An 18,964-nucleotide genomic window follows, 5' to 3' on the forward strand; every position below is an offset into this window, starting at 1 on the left:
CTTACTAAGAGCCCTATGTATGACCCAGACAGAAGCAGAGATGTTGTTTTGCCTTGCTAACTTAAAGTTGGTATCATTAGAAGAGCCTTTTTTCTTTTTAAATAGGTTTCTCGAACTATGAGCATCCCCTTACCCTTAGGTATTTGTTTTTAATAGCCGCCTCATTGAGTCCTCGCCATTGGTCATCTCTGGCCTTGGCCTCCTTCATGTCCACAAAGTAACCAGTGACGGGAGTCCGTCCAGAGTGGATGGGAGGCTTCCACTGCAGAACCAGGGAAGTTTTCCTGACTTCGCTGTACTTGAGACTGTGCGGTGGTCCTGAGAAAGACAGAGAGACCAGTGCATGAAAATCATAATGTAGATTAAAATAACTCAAATATGTGTAAATCTAGAACCACATTTAAGGTTTTACAGCTGAATCTGATGCTGGTGTTCTTTTTTTTTAATCTACCATTTCCATGGAAGTAGGTATTTGGTAGTCATTTCATATCAAGTTTCCTCAACAGCTCTACACCAACCCACTAAGACCCTTATGGGCAGCAGGTGGAAGGTCTGTTCACGACACTCCTCAGAGGCTGGGTGAAAGTTTCCTTCAGGGTGTCCTCGGGCCTGTGTTCCTCATCTTTTATCAGAACAGCTTAATTTGGTTGAAGATTCAGTTTCAGGTTCCTTTTGGATAATAATCTGAAAATTCTCCCAAGTCTCAAATTAGCATGAAGAAAGCAACTCTATTTTATGGCATATGATAGTAATATTTCTTACAAAGTAAAAAAGAACATATTGTAAAATAACTCTCCACTGGAAGGAAATTTTTCCTGTAAAGCATATAATCCTACACAGGGGTAAAAAGAAACTACAGTTATGGTTTATGGTTTACAAAGAACTTTCAATCCTGTGGGCCCTGAATCTGTGCCAAACACTGCTAGGTAGTTTGCATTCATTTATCTCATTTATTCTTAAGACAATTAACAGAAAGCTCAGAGAAGACAAGTAACTAGATCAGCCTGTTAAGGAAGAAAGCCGGAATGTCCTCCCTGCATGTACGTTCTTTGTACTCTTGGGAGAGTCCAAATTACTAAGTGATTTATCTTTGCATGACCACCAGCTGCTATGCAGGTGATACATTTATTTATTTTCCTTAAAAAAATTAACAACTGATTTCTAACCAGCCAAGCAAAATGACCTGATCTGACTCATAGTGGCCTGAGGGCCAACTGTAAGTACAGACTGCTATGTGCTTTGCTTTGCTTTGCTTTGCAATTGATAGTTTAATATTTGTTGGGCATTTTACCTTGGCTTAAGAGTCACAAATATGTGTCATCCTTGTCCTCTGATGACACCTTGTGTGGAAATAGGTTTGAATAATAGCACCAATAGTTTATGCTGGATGTGACATGTTCTGTTTTGCAAAGGGCTTCTATGACTATTTTCTTGTGTCATCCTCAGAACCTAGTGAGGCAGCCAGACAGGTAACACCACCTCTGCTCAATGAGAAGGAACGTGATTATGCTGCTTCCTAGTCCCTCTTGTCTAGGAATAAGAAGGCTTAGTTTCCAATCTTAACTGCCACTTTCTACCTGAGTGACCTTCTGAGTATCATTTAACCCAAGTCTTAGTCTCTTCATCTGTAAAACAAAGGAATGACAAAACATTCTTAACGGTCTCTTCTGTAAGAGCTTTCTTGAGTTACGGCTTGCCCCACACCACTCAGTGAGTCCAGGGTGGATCTGAGAAACGAGACGTCATGGCCTAGAGGACTGTCCCCTTCACTTCTCCTCTGAATTCAGAGCTCTCATCCTGCAACCTCTTTTGCGAACTGTATCTTTCCATCAAAACAGTTTCCACAGGTCTGAGCAAAATGTCTTGGTCTCCAGGCACTCCCATTTTAACTCTATTCAGGAATTGCAAGAATTTAAAAACAAATCCGCTTTTGTGTAGGTGACAAAGAACTTAACAAGTATCAGCTGGATTCAAGGAGGTGCAAAGAAAGGCATGTATTTGCCTCTTGTATTTACTGAAGTTGAATAAACACTTCAACTTCTTTTAAGTTTATCTTGTAATTATTGTCCTCACACTGGATGGAGAAGTGATGCAGATGGATATTCACTAATTAAAGGCCAAATGATAGTTCTCCAAGAGCACTAGTTTTCAAATACAGGAGGTGGGTGGCACTGGGGCAGGGCTGGGCCCACCCGGTATGCCCAGTATGGCCTGGTGTCCTAAGGTGGTTGATGCTAGTGTCATAACAGTTGCTATGCATGTTGAATATTAACCCCAGGTGGGAGTATTTAGTTATCCTGTGGCACTAAAGCATTTGGGTCTCTGAAGTTAGTACCATTTAAAGCAAAAGAAAACCATCCACCAAATACATTAATGTTGCAACTCTGAATCTTAAAAGTTTAGTAAGTTTGTATTCAATGTTTAAATTTGTTCAGTGCTGAAGCTATGTGAGAGTTAAAAGCATAGGTAAATGTTTTTGCCTTCTCCCATCTTCTTCTTTCCAGCCCCAGCCAAAGGACAGTATTTCCAGTCTGGTTCCAGGATCTTTATTATGTTACAGAGTTGGGAAAAAGTGTGGGGCGGGGAGGGAGGGAGGGAGAGAGAGAGATGGATGCCTGGAGAAGTAAGTAGAAAGAGGTAAGTGGAGACTTAAGTCTTAGACAGGCATGTTAAGTTCACAGTGCCTGATTCCGGAAAGAGATTTTGGTTGACAAATGGGAGGCTCCTGAACAGTGGGGGAATGCATGAGAACTAAGAATACAGAAGAAGTTTTTGAGAAATTTCACTGTGTCATATGAATTGGATTCCCTTTAATGGCCTTTAAGGAGCATAAGCAACAACTGGAATTCCTTTTAAATGATCATCGGCACTCAAATTGCATTGCTTCTGTCAACCCTCCTCTGTGCAGAGGCTGAGCTGGGGGCCTGTAGGATTTATTTGAAATACAAGCATAAGAAATCTGTACTCAGTTTTATATTGGTGCCTATTATTTAATAGCATTGTAAAAATATTTTACATAAATATGAAGGACCAAGATAATTTATTTCCCTTAGAACTTGTCTATATAGCACTCAAATTCAGCTCCAAGCTGTAGGTTCTATTGGAGGAAACCTGAGTGTCAGTGCTGAAACACGGTTCTTCACGGTTTACCTGGAACAGCAATGGTCCATTCTTCACATTTGAAGCACTCACTCACTGCCGAGGGCGCTCCCAACCCAGCAATGTTCATGGCTGCCACTTGGAACTGATACACTGTGTTTTCCTTCAAGTTGCTAATCTGCAACATGAACATACCAGAGAGTGAATGTTTCGGGTTTGTTTTTTCTAATTGTTCACCATTTTATTTATTTGCCTCCTGTGTAAGATACCCTCTAGAATGACCCGCAGTGAGTCATACCTTTTTGTCATTAATCTCCTCTTCCTGAGTGTGGGTGAAATATGTGACCTGCTTCTAGCCAATAGAATATGGCAAGGGTATTGAAATATCAGTCCTGAGGTTATGTTACATCATATAGCAAAGGAGGAAGTGTATTTCAGATGTATTGAGTTGGCCAAAAAGTCCATATGTGTTTTTTGTAAAATCAAAGACACATTTTTCATTTTCACCAATAACTATCGATTTGGATATTTTCAGTATGTCAGCTATCTCCCATGTGGTATAGTGTTGATTGTTCTTAATCAATGTCTTGATTTGATTGCTTATCAACTTCAGCTGGTCAACCTGACCATGGAGCATCATCCAGCAAAAAACTTTGCAAACCACTTTTGACACATTCACACAGCACCTTCTTCATCCACTGCACTAACATTTGCATTTTTTTGCATTTCAGTTGCATTTTTACCTTTCTTGAAATAAAGCATATTATGTGAAAAAACATTGCATATTTTCCTCCATCTTCAATATTAAAATGGCTACACAAAAATTCACCAATTTTCACAAGGTTTTTTAAATGACGTTGATATGACAGCTGTCACGATACAATCTAACAAAACTGTTTTGAATGAAGTTAAAGATAACTAAGGGCTACTGGAGCCATCTTATGGAAAATACCAAATGAACTTTTTGGCCAGCGCAATGATTAAGGTCCCTAATTAGTTATTTGAGTTAGTCAAAGGGAGCTAGATTATCCTTGGTGGGCCTGACTACAATATTGTAATTAATAATAAAAATATATATTTGGTCTTTGTCACCATTCCTAGCACAGACCTCCTAAAACTTTTGGTATTTTACTAAGTGACACAAGCATAAAAGTTCTTTTGTTATATTAACAAAGTGACTTTGGGGAAGCCCCTAGGTAGTCTAAGTATCTGGGCTGGTTGCTAGGGAAACAAACATGATTAGAGAGTTGGAATTTTCAGTAGCACCACTGCGATCTTCCTGTGGTGGCTTGGGGAGGGTGGGGAAAGGGGAGGGGCCAGAGTGAGTTTAGCCAATGATTTCTTCACTCCTGCCTATGTAATGAAGTATCCATAAAAAACCCAAAAAGGGTTCAGAGAGCTTCCAGGTTGGTGCTGGGAGACTGGCACTCTGGAGAAAGCTTGAAAGCTCTTTGCCCCATTCCATATACCTTACCCTATGCATCTTTTCCATCTGGCTGTTCCTGAGCTATATTCTTGTGTAAAAACAAACAAACAAACAAACAAACAACACAACCCTGTTAGTCTAGTAAGTAACAACCTGGACTCAGCCCTGGCATCTCAAATGGGGAAAGGGGCACTCTTGTGGGATCAAACCCTTAACCTGTGGGATCTGATTCTACCTCCGGGTAGATAGTGTCAGAATAGAGTTAAATGTAGGACACCCACCTGTTGTGAGCGAAGTGTTTATTCTTAGCAGGGTAAGAATAAAGGAGAAACACATGGGAAAAATAATTAATTTTTCAAAAGGACTGACTTCATCAGATAGAAACTCCTAAAATAGGGTCTGGAAACTTCCTGAAGAAAAACTATCTCAATGGCCTTGAAGAAGCAAACTGTTTTGAGAACTGCTTAACCCCTTGCATTGGGAGAAGGGCAGCTTCAGACCCACAGTGGAAAGGAACTCAGTCCTGCCAGCAACCTGGATGAGCTTGGGGTTGGAGCTCAAGAGGAGAATGCAGCCCTGCTGACTCCTAGATTGCAGCCTTGTGAAACCCTGAGCAGAGGACCCAGCTAAGATGTGCCTAGATTCCTGACTTGTGGAAATTGTGATATAGCACACAAGGGTTATTTGAAGCCACAAGGTTTATGGTAATTTGTTATGCAGCAGTAGAAAACTAATGCATGTACAGATAAAAATGAAATGAATTCTAGGCTAGATATCAAAAAATTCAAATTCTTGTAATGTTTCTGCTCTTTAATTAATGACCTAATGTTTTCTATACTTTTCAGTAGGAATTGGGTTGTCGTGAGAGTAAATGTAGGTAATAAAATAATAAATGTGAACACACCTGCAAAATAGAAATGATGGAATGTGTTAGTGTGAAAAACCCATGGACTATAAACAATCCTTTAAACATTAAAAAAGCTTAATAAATGGAGGTACTGATGGAAATAGCTGAGTTAACAAAGCTTACCTATTGTATTATTTAAGCCAAGACAAATATATATCTACGAGCCAGTCTACATCCCATTTGCTCATGAAGTCATAAGGTCACCCACAAGTGCGCTTGTCTTATCAGTTAGTTAGAGTACAAGTAGAATATAATGGCTATATATTATAGTAGCAGAATGACATAAACATTCTTTTTGGTTAAATACAAACACACACACACTCCCTTTAAGAAGAAAAATTATTTTGAATTATGGGAAAACCATGATATAGAAAACTTGAATCTAAAAGTACTTTATTTAGAGGTTCGAGGGTTGCTTTGGGGCCCAGTTACTGTGACCAACCATACCAGTGTTCCTGGGAGTACAGGGTCCCAAGGACATAGGACATTTTATGTTAAAATTGGGCGAGTCCAAAACTGAAAAGTTGGTACAGTGATATGCAAAATCAATTTATAAAAATTAGTTATACTTCTCTAATCCAGCAACAAAATGATATACCATTTAAGATAACACTGAAAATACATGGTATCCATAGATAAATAAACAATAATGAGCAAGGCTTCTGTAGAGAATCATAAAACTTTATCGGGACTTTAAGGAAGACCAAAATGAATGAAGGGAAATGTGTTCATAAGTTAGAAGACTCACTATTTTAAAGATGTCAGTTATTCCTCAATTTATTTACAGATTCAGTGTATTCACAATCAGAATTCTAATACATTTTCATTTTTAACTTTGTTTATTGTGTTTCCTTTTGTTTGTCTCTTTTTTTTGGTAACATTTGGTAACCTAATTCTGCACTTTATATCAAAGTGTAAAGGGCTAAGGCTAACCCTGGTTGAGGAAAAATAAGCAGGTAGGACTTGATCTGCCAGTTATCAAATCTATAGTAAAGCTAAAATAATTAAGTGAATGTAATACTGGGCTAGTGGTAGAAAAATAGACCAGTGGAACAGAATAGACATTGGAGTGAGTGAGACAAAATAGAGAAACAGACACATACATATAAGGAAACTTGATATATGATACAGATAGCCTAGCAGAATTTTGAGAAAGGACAAACTTCAATATATGATGCTGGGACAACTGAATATCCACATAGGCGGGAAAATGAATTTTGACCCTTACTTCACATCCTACACAATGTTTATAGGTGAATTACTGATTTAAATGGCAAGCTGTAAAGCTTTTAGAATATAATCTAGTACAACATCTCTATGACCCTGGAAAAGAGAAGGCCTTTCCCCTTTGTCTACCTTCCTTCCTCTTTTCCTTCCTTCCTTCCTTCCTTCTTTCCTTCCTTCCTTCCTTCCTTCCTTCCTTCCTTCCTTCCTTCCTTCCTTCCTTCCTTCCTTCCTCCATTCCTTCCTTCTGTCTTTCTTTTATAATGATATTTTCCAGATATAAGGACATATGAGATCATCTCACAGAGGAAGAAGATGATACCTTGGAGTTAAGTAATTGGCCCCAGTCACAAAGCTAGGACCAGGACTTTAAGGATCCCTGAACTAAAAGGCATTTCTTAAAAAAAAAAAAGAAAAAGAAAGGAAAGAAAAGAAAGAAAAGGCACAGAAATCATTAATGACAAAGCAAATGTTGGTCAACCTGACTACAATAAATTTTTTTAATCCACACCTGAGGATATGTTTTTATTGATCTTAAAGAGAGAGGAAGGGAGACAGAGAGAGAAAGAGAAACATCAATCGGTTGCCGTCTGTACATGTCCCTGGCTAGGGGTCAAAGCCACAACCACACACTCGTAGATATGTGTACTGACGAGGAATCAAGCCTACAGCCTTTTGGTGTATGGGACAATGCTCCAGCCAGAGGAGCCACCAAGCCACGGCTGACTACAATAAATTTGATATTAAAATTAGTGTAGTTTATCATAAGGAAAGGAAAAGACTAGCCACTGAGTGAAAGAAAATATACCTACTTACCTAACTAACAAGAATTTGTACTTCAAAATATAAAAGGAACTTCACAAGTCTGCCACAAAGCTCGTTAGGAAAATGGGCAAAAGCCTTGAACAGCCATGTCAGAAAAGAAGATTTTGAAATGCACTAAATACAGAAAAAAAGACGTTCACACTCATTTGACATCCGGATTGTCAAAACCATGTTGAAAATATGTAAATATACCAAGTGCTGGAAGGATGTAAAACAGTGGTAATTCTTGTATTCTAGAAAAACAGCAGAGAATGATCTAGTAAAGTTGAAGATAAAGAAGACTCTCTGCCCGAGCAATTCTACTTTTAGGTAGTAACCTAAGACACTAGTGTACATATGGGTCAAGAGGCATGCCTCCGAGATACTGGGGGTTGGGTTCGAGACCACTGCAATAAAGCAAGTTATAATCATTTTGCTGGTGGAGGGTCTTCCCTTCAATATGTAAAAAATCACAATATCTGTGAAGTGCAATAAAGTGGCACAACAAATTGAGGTATGCCTGTACAAAAATATTCATAGCTACAATATTTAATGTAACCAAAAATGCAAAAATGCCCAAATGCCAGTTAATAATTGAATGGTAAAGTATATTGTGAGATGGTCATATAACTAGTACCACACAGTAATGAAGTCATAGGTATGTACACCAACATGGAAGAATCTTCAAAATACGATTTTGTTTTATGTATTCTCAGTACGTGTGTGATAGTAAATTTTAAATGTTAAGTTAAAGGAGTGTAGCTTTGAGTTGTGGAAAGCATGGTTTCCAAGGCCTGGCCCTGTTCTTGCAGGCCTAGGGTTCTGTGTGTGTTATGGAATCGCGGCATTGTGGGACCCCACAGGGTCTGTGCTCTGAGGTGGGCTGAGACAGGAAGCCCACTTTGTGGCCCTCAGAACCACTGTAATGAGGGACACTTAACAGGTGGCAAGCTGAGTCTGGCCAGGAAGCCCATTTCCCTTTATTCTTTGTGATTTGGACATTGAAAGTTAAAAAACCCAGGGTCATTTGGATTCTGAGACTCTTGAAACTAGTGGCATATTTGTTACAGAAATTTTGTGAGTTAATTTTTGTAAAAAATACTAGTTTTCACAGTAAGTATACATTTCATAGTAAACATTCTAAGAAATTATGTTTATGTGTATGAACCAGAAAATATACATGCTCCCTGGTCAGCAAAACTACTTCTATTTATCTTCATACATTCTTTACAAAAGTCATGTGATTGCAGGCAACAGACACTGGAAAAATGACATGAATCATTACAAGGTTCTGGGCATGTGCATGCATATGTATATATGCGCATGTATGTCATCATATATGTGGCATTCCACACTACAGAAGTCACATGCTTACCTTATATGCCTCCTCACTGACAGCTTTGATGTTGGCTTCTCTCCACCGTCCTGGTACCCCATCAATTACCTCACGATAGTTCACATAATAGCCAGTAATTTCAGCTCCGCCACTCTTATCTGGTTGCTTCCATCCAAGAACCATGGAGTCACGAAAACTTTCAAGACAAGTGATATCATAGGGTGGAGATGGTGCCGCTGTTGCAACATGAACAGTTGTGAGTAGACAGAAATGCATCTGTGATTCTCTGTACACACTTGTTTCACTGGTGCCATGCATCAGGGTACTGGAGGGCACTTGTGGTATAAAACTAAAACATGACACTGATCACTAACTTGGCATCTGACTTGGCGTATGGGGAAAAAATTGACATGTGGCAAAAAGTACACTGCAATTATTACTCTAAAGACAAAAAGAACTTGCCCCCAACCCAAGAGAGAAATAAGTTTTAAAATACTGAAAGCAAAATAGTCCAATACCCTGTGAAATGATTCTGTTCCCCTTAAAAAGGAGTATTTTCCCCAAGGTATAAATTTTTGTTTCATTTTGTCATTTTGTTTTTATTTGATCCTTGAGGAAAATGGAATGTGTGCATCAATTTCTGCCTCAACTCACTTACTGAGAATTTCCATGAATTTCCAAAGAGTTAGCATTTAACCTTTCAGGCACAGGTACCCTGGTGAGGCCTTATAACCATACAGGTTCTTAGTGTATAGCAATTTTTGTCTCATTACCTTCAACCTGATGTGGGGATATTATTCATATAGCACAAAACACTATACCGCTGTCTCTGTGTTAGTGACTAGCCAGGAAAATATTTGGAAGATGTTTTAAAAATCTTCCTTCATCTGTGTGGCTTTGATGGTCAACTTTTCACTGAACTACTGAAATTATTAGCTTTTGATAAAGAGAGGGTGGGGTGGTGAAAAGAAATCTAGCTAGATATGCAAAAACATTAAAACTTTTTAAAAGATTTATTTGGATTATTGAAGATAAAGATACTATCTCATTACTATTCGAAAAGATTCTCAGAACAGTAACTATTTTAGAAATAAAATATATTTTTTCTCTCTCCCTACTCCCAGCCTCCTTCATTTCTTACATTTTTTTAAAAAAAAATTCTCTCTCTCTCTTTTTCCCTATTTCAGAGCAATTTTGAACAAGAATATCCTATCTTACGCTAAATTGAAGAGACAAAAAAATAGAAGCTGTGACAGAAGTTGGAGGTAGATAGAAATAGGAGATAGATGAGAAGCAAGTTTTAATTTATCATAATATGCTTATTATTTCATTTTCTTTGATAAAATACATTGTCTCCTAAAATATATGTCACAAGTACCAAATATCTTATTCAGAAAATTCTTAACTTCTGATAAATAGTCTTAAATCAGCACTGGGGATGTGGATAATATGTCACAGGATGTAGCCATATGTGACTATAATACCCTGTTAAACTTTTCATGGAAACTGAAAGGATACTGTTCCTTTTAATTATTTTAGTTAAATGTGAAGGGTAACTTGAAAACGGGAGGATGAACAGCAAAAGTTAATAACTATGATCCTGATAAAATGTCATTTATTTGTGAAATATTTTTCCTGTACATGTACTAAATATGAACACTGCCAAGATCCTCACATGAGCTATGAGGATCAAATCCTTCCTGCTCTCTCTTTGCAAAATGAGGCCAGAGGTGTATCTGCCTCAGAAATCTAAAAGGACTCTATAACTAAATTACTTTAAATATGCTATTATCACCAATCACAATGAATTATGTATAAAAACCAAACCCATGTAGGTTTATAAAAGTATTGCACATAAATAGTTGAAAACATAAAATGAAGAATAAACATTGATGAAAGTGAACACAGATGGAAGAGAGTGATCTGGACAATGAGAGGTGAGGATGCTGATGGAGACAGATGGAACAGTTTTACTGTTTGAACTCTCACCTCTGTCCTTCTTCTTTTTCGGGGCGTCAGACTTACTTTTCCCCTTAAGAGCTGCTTTCTTTGGTGATGGGGCAAGCTCTTCCTGAACTGTTTCACTTACTTTACTCACTTCTGTTTGGCCCAGGTTGTGAGAGCTACTGGGTAGTGAAGGTTTGCTAAGTTTGCTACCAAGTAAAGCATCTTTCTTAAAGGCTGGCTGGGAGGTTTCATGCATGCCTCCCCTGGAGTCTGTTAGTCCAGCAGGTGCATCACTCAGTTCAGGCCACACATCTGGAGACACTCCTCCCCCTACAATCACCAGATAACAACAGAAACTTTAAGCCCAGACATACTGTATATACTCTTATGTAAAAGAACAAAGAGAAAAACATAGGACCACAGACAGAACAAAAACAATCTTGGTTTAATAGAAATCACTTGGATTTGCAAGAAATATGGAGAGCATTTGTTTCACATAATTTGCACCAGGGAAATATCTCAACTTCTCCATATCCTGGGAAAAGAAGAATTGGGAACATAAAACTACACATAGAACAGGAACTATTTTGATTCACAGAACTCAAGTGTACACAAGAGAAAGCAAATCTCAGACATTTCTTGAAAGACATAAGCCCTATTATTCCACAGAATGGGGGCAGTGGGAAAGGACCGTGAAATACACAAGACACATAACATCAAGGACCCTGATTTCATAAACAATTATGCAACATTATTGAAATATCAATGGTGTGTACTTCCCAATCTCAAAGTAACATGTTCACTATTGTCTATATCATAAAAAATATTTTCCCTAGGGTATATATTTTTGGTTTTTTATATCATTTTGTTTTTATTTGATCCTTGAAGAAAATGGAATGTGTGCATCAATTTCTGCCTCAACTCACTTATTGAGAATTTCCATGTATTTCCAAAGAGTTAGCATTTAACCTTTCAGGCACAGGTACCCTGGTGAGACCTTATAACTACATAGGTTCTTAGTGTATAGTACTTTTTGTCTCATTATCTTTAACCTGATGTTGGGATATTATTCAAGTAGCAAAGAATACTTTATAGCTGTCTCCATGTTTGCTAGTGCCCCGCCAGAAAAATAAATGTTAAAAAGTAATATGGGCCCTGGCCAGCGTGGCTTAGTTAGTGGGAGCATCATCTGTAAACTGAAAGGCCACAGGTTCAATTACCAGTCAGGGTATGCACCTGGATGTGGGCTCAGCCCCCAGGTGGGATGGGTACAGGAGACAGCACATCAGTGTTTCTTGCTTCAATGTTTCTGTTCACCTCTCTCTCTCTCTCTCCCTTCTCTGCTCTCTAAAATTGAGAAGCATTCCCTTGGATGAGGATAAAAAATCCAGAAAGTAATATAGGAAGCTAATTGAAGACAAAAAAAATTTAGTAATCTTTCTCTTTACATGTGTTATGATATGACAGATTTCATTTTGATTGTTCTGAACTTCCTGGGTCCCTTCCTCATGTCATCTAAGATTGGGAGGTACATCATGTACATACGCATAATTACTTTATTACTGGTTTTATTCTATTGGTTATGTGCACACAGAGATGAAACACGATTAAGCAAGCACATATGTCTTTGCAGAAATTTTAAAGGTGTTTATATAAAGCATGTTAATGTGCTGTTAGTGAAAACAAGCAAGGCTCTGTTGCAGATGAAATGGCTTTTAGGTACAAGATGATCGGTGATACGGGTGATATACCACTTCATGGAATTGGATGGCTCTTTACATTCCCGTGATGAGCACGAAGTTAGAATGGAGTTTCACACAATGGGAAATATCTGAGGAAACTTGGACTTGTGAAGATGAAAAGGCTACAGATGCACAGAATCTAGGTAAGTGATGAAGATCTGTAAAATGACAGCTATGGAAGGTTAGGTGTCACCTGGAGCCAGAAAAAATGATCACTTGAGGATGGAATCAATGAGTGACATTAGCAGCTTTAAACAATTTCTGGAGAGAATGGTATTTCCTTTATAACTTAGAAAAATTCATTTTTTCCTTACAAAATTATGTATAAGGAACTTACCAATTGCAGCTTTTACTTCAATTGCTTCTGAATCCTGTGAATATTCACTAAGTCCAGCTGCATTAACTGCTCTGACCCTGAAAACATAACTTTGACCAGTCGCCAATCCATGGCACGTAAACCTGAAAGGGAAGAAAATTTTTAAAAGCTTCCTTAGGAGGAAAATTAGAGAAGATGATTGTTAGCTTAACTGAATCATTGGGCTTTATGACAATGAGTCATTTTTTAAAAGGAAGGAAAAGATGTAGAAAGTTACAGGCAACATTTGTGTTTTAGACAAGTAGGCAGCTCGAGCAATTTTTTAAACTCACTCTGTCAAACAGTGAGGAGTCCTGCTTTCCCCTAAGTTCCTTAACCCTTCTGAGCCTCTCTGTGCTCATCAATAAGATGGAGATAATTATGCCTACATAATAACTTTCGTGTAAAAATGGCCCATAAGGCATTTAAAGTACCTATTAGAAGACCTGAATATAGGAGACACTGAATAAATAATAGGTGGTACTAATAACACTATTAATGGCTATTTCAGGTGTGTACTGATAGCCATAGGCAGAGGCTGCTCCTTGTCAGAGGCCTAGTCACTGCCTTCCTGCACTCCAGGGAAGTGATTGGGAAATTACACTAGAATTTGAAAAGAGGTGAAAATCGACTCCAGAATTACTATTTAGATAAAAAGATCCAATAACAAGGTGTGAATTCACAGGCAGTTTTACACAAAATGGCCTCACTCTTTAATAGCCATTATGGTTATAAAAAGCTGTTTAATGAATCACCGTAACATTTTAATCCATTCTAAGGACTGTAACCAGAGGAAATAACAGATCTGCTAATGACTCTATTGCTATTAATATGAACATATTTAATAAAGACAGCCATAATCTAGATTCATCCTGAATTTAGGCCCACCCTCATGTCAACTCAGTGCAGCGAATACTTATTGAGCACTTCAGAGCTGCAGACACCAAGCCAGGCATCGTGGACACAGTGGTGAGCGAAACATGGGGCCCACCGTCGAGAAGCTCCCATCCATTTGTGGAAAGGCGGACTTTGCCTGCCCTCCATGAATGTTTCTAAACTGTTCCGGGAAAATGCTGGAAACTCAAGAGTGAAAGTAAAATGAGCAAACAAGCTAAATGAATCTTTTGTAAAACACATTGTCTTCTCTCATTAATTGGTTTGTCTCTATTCTCTAATGCTCTAGAAAAGGTGTCCTTGGACTTAGAAGTGGTCAAAGAAGGTGCTGCCTCACACACCTGCTTGACAGTTTTGAGGGTGGAATTCTCTCAGGCTGGTCCTACATCAAAGGAAGTCCAGATTTTGGGTGCAGGCCAGAATTCATCATCAGCTTGCAAAGCTGGTTGATAAAACATTTGAAAGCAAGAAAAATAACCATCCTCATATTAGAAGGAAAGAAATGGCAAAATATTCTTAGTGTCCTTGGTTTGGTGTTATTTATGCCTCCTCAGTGTAACCATGCTGATGTTCAGAGTTGGTAAAATGTTGGTACTTTTTTTCTGTTCATTTAAAATGCCTGGGTCATTTGTGTTAGCTCGAGCCTATTAAATCCTTGGAATTTAGTATGACTTTAGGTATGAAAGGTCAGAATAGAGGGAAAAGAACCAGAAGAGAGCTATAAAATGAACTCTTATCACAGTGGGCATTAAGTATTTCTAAGTGTTTAATAGAACAAGTAAGCCTTTTTTCAAAATGTATTGCAGTAGATGTGTTCAACTTTAAATTGATTTGGATATTTAAAGTTCAATGTTTTAAAAAAAAATCTCCTTCCATTGGATGTCTGTGCTGCTCTATGGGTCCATGGCTGTGTTTCCTCTTTGCAGCCGCTGTGTCTCTAGAGTCAGACGTTCCGCCTGCCCCATCTGCAACCACCACACACAGAGCACAGTTACCGTGAGCCCTTCACCGGGTTGTTGTTGCAGGGTTCCCATTTGCCGGAGCCAACAACGCTAGACTCTATGTAGTAGCCAACCAGCTCTTTAGCATCTTTGGATTCCTCCCATGTAACTACTACTGATGTGTCTGTATTTCTGCTTGGAATGATGTTGCCTGGGGCCTTGGGGATATCTGAGGAAAGAGGAAAATGATGTTCAACTCAGGGTGATTTTAGAAAATTCATTCTTAACACATATGCACACACATAAATTTTATTCAAGTAATTGTATCAAACATACAGTTGTTTTATTTTATAATATATTTGTTAAAACTAATAAATATATTAGATTGGGAGAATAGTGATAAATTAAAATACTCAGGAACACACCAACCCACTCCAGAAAAAACTACATTAGCAATACTGCTAAAACTCCTGGTTTACTTTCATAATTTGATAATTCGTAATAATAATTCTTTAAATTTATTCTTGCTTAAGAATTTTCTCTTGACTTGATATAAAATAAGTTTACAGTTGTTCAACCAAACTCTACACATACCAAGTTTGTCCCCGACCACAGTCACTTCCGTTGCCTCTGATGGCTCCCCAACTCCTGCTGAATTAGAACAGCGGACGCGGAAACGGTAGGATTTCCCCTCAACCAAGTCGAACAGCGCAAAGCGGGGAGACTTCACGGGGAGTTCTGTGTTCACCCGCTGCCAGTTTTCTGTTTCTACGTCACACTGCAGGCAGACAGTGAAATCCATTGAAAACTTGGCAGGAATAAATGGGAACTCGAGGCAGGCCATCTCCTAGTGTTATCTGTCAACAAACTATATCCCATTATTTGCCTTAGATGGGGACTGTGGGGGATTTGGAGGTTCTGAAGTTCACAGCATTAGGTAAATCAAGTACAGCTTTGTATTTTTTGACAAATATGCTACTTTAATACTTCCTTCATTTGCACTATTAACTAAGTAACATTATTGACCTACTTACAAAGGTTCTTTATTTAGAAAATAGTTTGGGATCAGATAGTTTCCTAATTCTTGGAGCAGGTAATTAAATTTAATATGCTATGTTAGACACTTAATTTTCATTACACTGTTATAAACTGTATTACTTGACTGTCATTTAATGACTCATAACGTTATTCAGGCCTGTGCTCAAATATCACTTCCTCAGAAAGGTCTTCTTGGTCTCTGTCTCCCTATCAGCAATCCTTATCCCTTACCCCGGCTTACTTTTTCTTCAAAACACTTATCATATTTGAAATTAAATTATTTATTTGTCATCTCCTACATTGGGAAGTAAATTCCAGTGAAATAAACTCAGGACGCTGTCTTGCTCACTGCTATACCCCAGACCCCAGAACTGTATCTGGCACATAGTGGATAATCAGCAGAGTTGTTTTCTTTTTCCTGAAATGAATAAATTTTTCTGAATTCTAAATGAATGAATACAGTTAGTGAAAGATAAAGATACTCTTTTTTCCTTGCCCATGTTTTGGAATAAATAATAGGAAAAAATAAAGAAATTCTATTCTTGGAATTAAAATGATCTAGAGTGACTTTGTAGCCCTTGAATGAAGAACTTGGTGTATATTTGAGCTTTGGCAGAGAATGTGGTGAGAAAACTATCAACAGTCTTCAGTAAGCCATTTCCCTTCTTCTTCTAACTTTCAATTCTGCCCGGGATCAGTAGAAGCAATATTGCTACAGAACTTCTTAGCAGTTTTAACAGACTTTTCCAGAAATCCAAACCTTGTAATATACTGATCAGCCTTCGAAGATGACACATTTTGGGGACTATAAATTTACTGGCACATCACTCAGCATAATCTTCATTGACTTGAAATGAAAGGCAATATGACATGGTGAAAAGAAGCCAGAGGCATTGATTCTGGTCCAAGCTTTAACAACCAGCAATGTGATCTTGAGAAAGTCATACAAGGATTCTTGGTCTCAGTTTTATCATCTGTAGAATGAGCAAATTTGACAAGGTAACCTCTAAAATCCTTGCAGTGCCTTTCATGGTAATGCCATTTATGTGTGGGATGGTAGAGAGGACAAATCCCCCCTAAACAGTTGATCTGCTGACCATTTATCCAGAGGGATAAAATTCTCCCAGACTTTTAATCCTTTAGTTTATGGCTTTAATTCATTTTGACATATTCTCCCCTGGGGAACACATAAGCAATTATCAATCACTTACACTTTCAAAGCAAAAATGGTAGCTGCCTTTCACTGTGCTAAGGACTTAATTCACCATTGTAATTCTTCAATCCTCTAAACCAGGGGTGTCAAACTCATTTTCACCAGGGGGCCACATCAGCCTCATGGTTGCCTTCGAAGGGCTGAAATAATTTTAGGACTGTATAAATGTCACTACTCCTTAACTGTTAAGGAGTTGAAATTAAATTCAGCTCTTTGAAGGCAATCACAAGGCTTATGTGGCCCACAGGGAAAATGAGTTTGACACCCCTGCTCTAAACTATGCTCTGATTAGGTGTTATGGAGACAGTTTGTGTGATTATTCAAAGTTTTACTGAGAAGAAGACTTAGGCTTTCGGGAGGTTTAAAAGCAGCAGTGTGTAATGATAGTTGGATCTATATCAACCTGAGTCCGACTGCTGGGTTCAAATCTTAGTTTTGCCTCTTGCTGTGTGACCTTGGGTAAACTACCACCCCATGAATGCCTCAATTTCCTCATCTTTGTAGATAGGCATGATGAAAATAAAAGTGTTTCCCTCTTAGGGGTACTATAAAAATTAAGTGGGTTGACACATGTATAGTACTTAGAACAATGCCTGGTCCTGGGTAACATTTCTGCTGGTGCAAACAGAGCTATCGAGAGGTGCCGTCCTTGTCTCTGACATGACCAGAGTTTGATAGGAGAATGGGAGGAAGAGCTCAAGACATAAGACACCTGAGGAAAAGGCCACAGTAGGACAGGGAGGCTGGGAGCACTGGAGACTGATTCATCCGATTCTCTTGCTAATAAACCCCTCAGTTTCAACCATGTCAGAGCTTATGGACATGGTGTTGGAGATTGTAATCCTGTGGCCATGGCAGGCAAGTGCTTTATGTGCATGCAAATCCCAGGTAGAAAGTTCCCTGAAGAAGTGCAAGCATGGTGATAACCCAAGAGGCAGCGCTGCTGTGGGCATGAACATTCTGGAGATGGAAACTTGCCACAGAACAAGAGTACGTGAAGATTTCCCTTTGAAAGGTCAATGTATTAGAAGTGGTTCATCAGAAATAATTTGAGACTCAGCTCAGAATGATTTGGACCGTTCTGTGAATGTGGCCCAGGTCTCTGGACATGTTCTGCTTTCCCAGCACCTTAACATCCTGGGTGTTTTGAACGTGCCACCCATACCTGTATGAGCCTCAGGCTACACAGTTCACTTAACATTGGCGATAGGTTCTTGGAAACTCACTTTAAGTGAAAGGATGTATAATAAAACCAATTTTATCATAAGCTAATTGATATAAACAAGATTTACACTTCTACAGCATGTTTCTGGTTACAAAACCCACCAAATAGCTAAATAAAGACCCAAAACATATCTAATATTAAGCACTGAAATAAATGTACATATAAGAATGATTAATTAAAACAAGTAAGAATTATTTTTCAACCTGCTTACTCCAGTTCAGGGTTGTGGATGACTCAACCTTGTCCTGGCAGCTTAAGACACAAGGCAGGAGCCCACCCTGAACAGGACACCTTCCCTCACAGGGCCACTCGCACACACTCACTCACTCAAAACTGGGACACTTCAGACACCCAGACACCCCAGTTCATCTCACATGAATCTCTGGAATGTGGTGGGAACTGGAGTACTTGGGGAAAACCTACTTAGGAATGGGGAGAATGTGCCATCTTTACAGACACAGTGGTCCCAGGCCACGAATCAACTTTTCCCCTGATTAATGTTATAATAATGAAATGATGTTGAGAGAAACTTATTCAAGGACCTGCTATACTCAAAAATGTCCCCTTCTGTTCCATACTAAAAGGTATGCTGATAAAAGAATACTTAAATTTTTAACCACAGACTCATATGTGTTTAGGTCTAGGGAAGTTACAGACTATTGTGGAGAAATTAAGAGTTTACATGACCAGAGGAAATGTTCAACAGAAACCAAAGCTGACTCATCTGAAGAAAACGTCTCAGTACTAGGCTGGTACTAGGTCATTATTACAGGAAAGGTGGTAATTACTGTCACAGTGCTTGCTCAGAACTCC

General features: G+C 38.5%; 1 protein-coding gene across 4 annotated transcripts in view; it reads right to left on the reverse strand.

The window, feature by feature from the left end:
• Positions 1-18,964, reverse strand: part of MYOM1 (myomesin 1) — a 142,026-nt gene that overhangs the window by 53,769 nt on the left and 69,293 nt on the right. For 3 of the 4 annotated variants that reach the window (XM_028524763.2, XM_036009254.1, XM_036009255.1), the window contains 7 exons: positions 15,270-15,453; positions 14,730-14,904; positions 12,823-12,944; positions 10,786-11,073; positions 8,836-9,032; positions 3,151-3,277; positions 134-318 (listed from right to left, as the gene is read on the reverse strand). In XM_028524763.2, the coding sequence (XP_028380564.2) occupies positions 134-318; positions 3,151-3,277; positions 8,836-9,032; positions 10,786-11,073; positions 12,823-12,944; positions 14,730-14,904; positions 15,270-15,453 (1,278 nt within the window). The remainder of the gene's footprint in view (positions 1-133; positions 319-3,150; positions 3,278-8,835; positions 9,033-10,785; positions 11,074-12,822; positions 12,945-14,729; positions 14,905-15,269; positions 15,454-18,964) is intronic. The other variant, XM_028524764.2, reaches the window with a different exon arrangement.

Source organism: Phyllostomus discolor, chromosome 9 (genome assembly GCF_004126475.2).
Source record: "Phyllostomus discolor isolate MPI-MPIP mPhyDis1 chromosome 9, mPhyDis1.pri.v3, whole genome shotgun sequence".
Lineage (NCBI taxonomy): Eukaryota > Metazoa > Chordata > Mammalia > Chiroptera > Phyllostomidae > Phyllostomus > Phyllostomus discolor.